Source organism: Triticum urartu, chromosome 2A (assembly GCF_056163025.1).
Source record: "Triticum urartu cultivar PI428250 chromosome 2A, HENAU_Tu73, whole genome shotgun sequence".
NCBI lineage: Eukaryota > Viridiplantae > Streptophyta > Magnoliopsida > Poales > Poaceae > Triticum > Triticum urartu.
In genome coordinates this window covers 382,750,591-382,753,658 of record NC_141874.1, presented here as the reverse complement: position 1 = coordinate 382,753,658, position 3,068 = coordinate 382,750,591, and the positions used below count along the sequence as shown (strand labels likewise).

At 40.6% G+C, this 3,068-nt stretch overlaps 1 protein-coding gene across 1 annotated transcript; it reads left to right on the top strand.

Moving 5' to 3' along the window:
• The first annotated feature begins 943 nt into the window (after positions 1-943).
• Positions 944-2,440, top strand: LOC147985195 (uncharacterized). Its single transcript, XM_087541460.1, has 2 exons — positions 944-1,290; positions 2,014-2,440. Exons 1-2 carry the CDS (start codon positions 944-946, stop codon positions 2,438-2,440), a joined length of 774 nt encoding a protein of 257 aa, XP_087397586.1.
• Positions 2,441-3,068: the final 628 nt, after the last annotated feature.

Sequence of the window (3,068 nt, the reverse complement as noted above, 5' to 3'; positions counted from 1 at the left end):
CAACTACTAAAAATCTAAAAGTTCAAACATATAATGTTTGTCAATTATGCTAAATTTCTTATTTATATAAAAACTGACAAGTTCAACTACTAAAATTCAAAAGGTTCAAATAGAATTTATTTGTCAATTCTGCTAAATTTATTATTTATATATAATCTGTCCACACCACAACGAACGATCTGCTCGTAAAATAATCTCAAACCCCCACCCCCAACCTAAGTTATAAAAAAAATCAGTTCAAACATATATACAACATCAGTACTAAAACAGCAGGATCAGTCAGGCCACTCGCACCACTGTGACATCAAATTTCAAACCCATGCGCTGTTTGAAATTACAATTCAGTTCACACAGTACTAAAACATAAGTGCAGTAAAAATGAGAATACAAAAACTATAAAGGCCTAACTTAGGTTTGTACAGATGAAAATAAAATAAGTACAAGTTTTGAGCAACAACTCCCACGGCACTGAAAAAATGTTTTGACATACACTAGTGTATAAAGGCTTCAATAGAAAAACAATACTTAAACATCCACACGGAAAAACATCACAGATCCATACGTCACCTAAACAGTGCAAAATGCCATCCTCACAACCATAGAGACGTGCAAGTGGGATTTAGCAGATCGTAAGTACAGCTTGACAAGACTAATCAGTGCACCAGTAAAAACATTTGTCTTGGACGGTTAGTTCTTCCAGGCCACCACCCGCGCCACCCACTGGGCGGTTGCCACGACGAAGTGCAAACAGCAACCCCCACGACCACTACACACATGCCCCCGACGAACCGCCTCCCACACACCACCATTGGCGCACTGCAAAAAAAACCCATTGTCTTCCATCTCTCCCTCGTTCCCACATAGCACCATTGCCGCTTCCATTTCCACTGCACACAAACCTCCAGCGGCTCTCTCCAAAGCCCACAGTCACCGGAGGAAGGCCATGGCGGAGGAACCGTCCGCCAAGCGTCATCATGCCAAGACATCAGACAAGAGGAGCAACCTCGTCGACATTAACGTCGACGGCGAGAAGCGTGAGTACACCAGAACGCTCAAAGGGGTTGAGCTCCATGGCAAGGAGACGCTGGAGATAGTCTGCACCAGCGAACCAGACAAGGCCGACGAGATGATGAGCAGGCTCAGGATGAAGGGTGGCGGCTTGTATCCGAGCTTCATCGGAGTTGATGTGGAGTACACCGACGAGGAAAAACCTCCACAGATGGCGGCAGTCCTGCAGTTGTGCGTCGAGGAACTCTGCTTGGTGTACCACATCGTAGCAGCCACAAAATGGTAACCCATACTACTGTTCATTCATCTGTTGTACCAGTACTAGTCACTAAAAACTTAATTAAAAATTGTTTCCCAACTAGATGAACTACTATAGTCTATGAAGTGGATACACGATTACATGTTTATCAAGTTAAATGCATTTCTGAAACTGTAAAGTGGATTGTTTCACCAGATTAGCATCTGAAAAAAAGTTTATAGCATTCTGAACTTTATGCACCAAATTAATTTCTGAACTTGATGAACTAGCATAGATTCTGATCTTGATGCACTAGTATAGTTTATAGAATTGATGTATTAAAAGATCTTTGGTGAAGTGGTATAGGTCCATATCTTGATGCACATGTTTCTCAAACTAATTTTTGAACTTGATATAGAATTAATGCACAAAGATGTATCAAGCACTGGTATAGGTCTTTTATTCAAAAAAAAAGAAAACTAAACTTGAATCAAGCAGCGCATCTATCATTGACTCTGGTAAAATGATTCTCTAATTTGGTGAAGCATTTGGTAAAGCAAAGAAGATAGCAAAAAAGAAAAAATAACACGGTGTAGTTGAATTTAATTTCAGGACTTTGTGTACTAGTTTCTGAACTACATTCATGCATGACTCATAATATATAAGCATCTACCTAATGGATTATCATTTGTAAAACAAAAAAAGCAGAAGAATTAAATCCTCAAAAAAGAAGACTAATCTATAAATGTGTGTCTCCCCCTTTGCAGGCCCAAGCGCCTCAAAGACTTCCTGCGGGAGGAGAAATTGTACACATTTGTTGGTTTCAACATTGGAGGTGACAAGCGGATGCTGCAGGAGTCTGGTTTGGAAATCAACCCCAACAACTTCATCGACAAGCAACGCAAGTGGAAAGATCCAAAGACCAGAAAATACTACGACTCCTTGGCCGATGTTGCAGGCGGCGTCATTCACCCATTCTACGAAGGCATGAAGAAGAAGATGAACAGGGCAGACCACAAACTATGGGGGAACAGCCCGCTGCCAGACAACCTCATCACGTACGCAGGAATAGATGCGTATGCAACGTACAAGTCATGGAAGACAATCAACAACATCGTGACAGGTTGGAATATTTCAAAAGAGCAGGAGGCTGACCCCTACTACCACTGCAACTTCGCGGATGAAGATGCATGAAAGTCTGCATTTGTTATGTTGAACCAGCTACCTTATGATGTGTGTGTCCTTAGTATTGTTGTTTCAGATTATTGTTTGCTTTCGTTATGTTGAACCAGCTACCTTATGCTATGTGTGTTAGGGTTTGAACAAGTTTGCCTATGTCTATCAAGTACATCGTTTGCTTATGTCGTCCAACAAGTTTGCTAGCTTCCTATTTTGTTCATCCATCATTTGAAGTTGACGTAGGTTGAAGTTGAAACTTGATGGCTGCCATGCAGCACTAGTCATGGAGAAAAAAATAACACATGAATATTTTCGCAAAAACAAAAAAAGTGGCAGACTAACTAAGGACAAAAGCAAATAGTAGCCTTCGACGCTCAGTACAGCTTAGACATGAACGGTAGTACTATCATGCTAAAAAAATCAGTTTTTAGTTTCAGACGAACACTAAAAAGACTAAGTTTCAGCCGAAACTATCCGCAGAATCTTCTGAATCATTGCAAGTACAACTAGCAAGACACATGCAGTACAAAACACATACCACTGCAAATTCATCTTCTGAATCAACTTCAATATCATCTTCTTCAAATGCAGAATCTTCAGCTTCAACACGAGCACGCTTCTTCACACCTTTGTTCACTTTTGC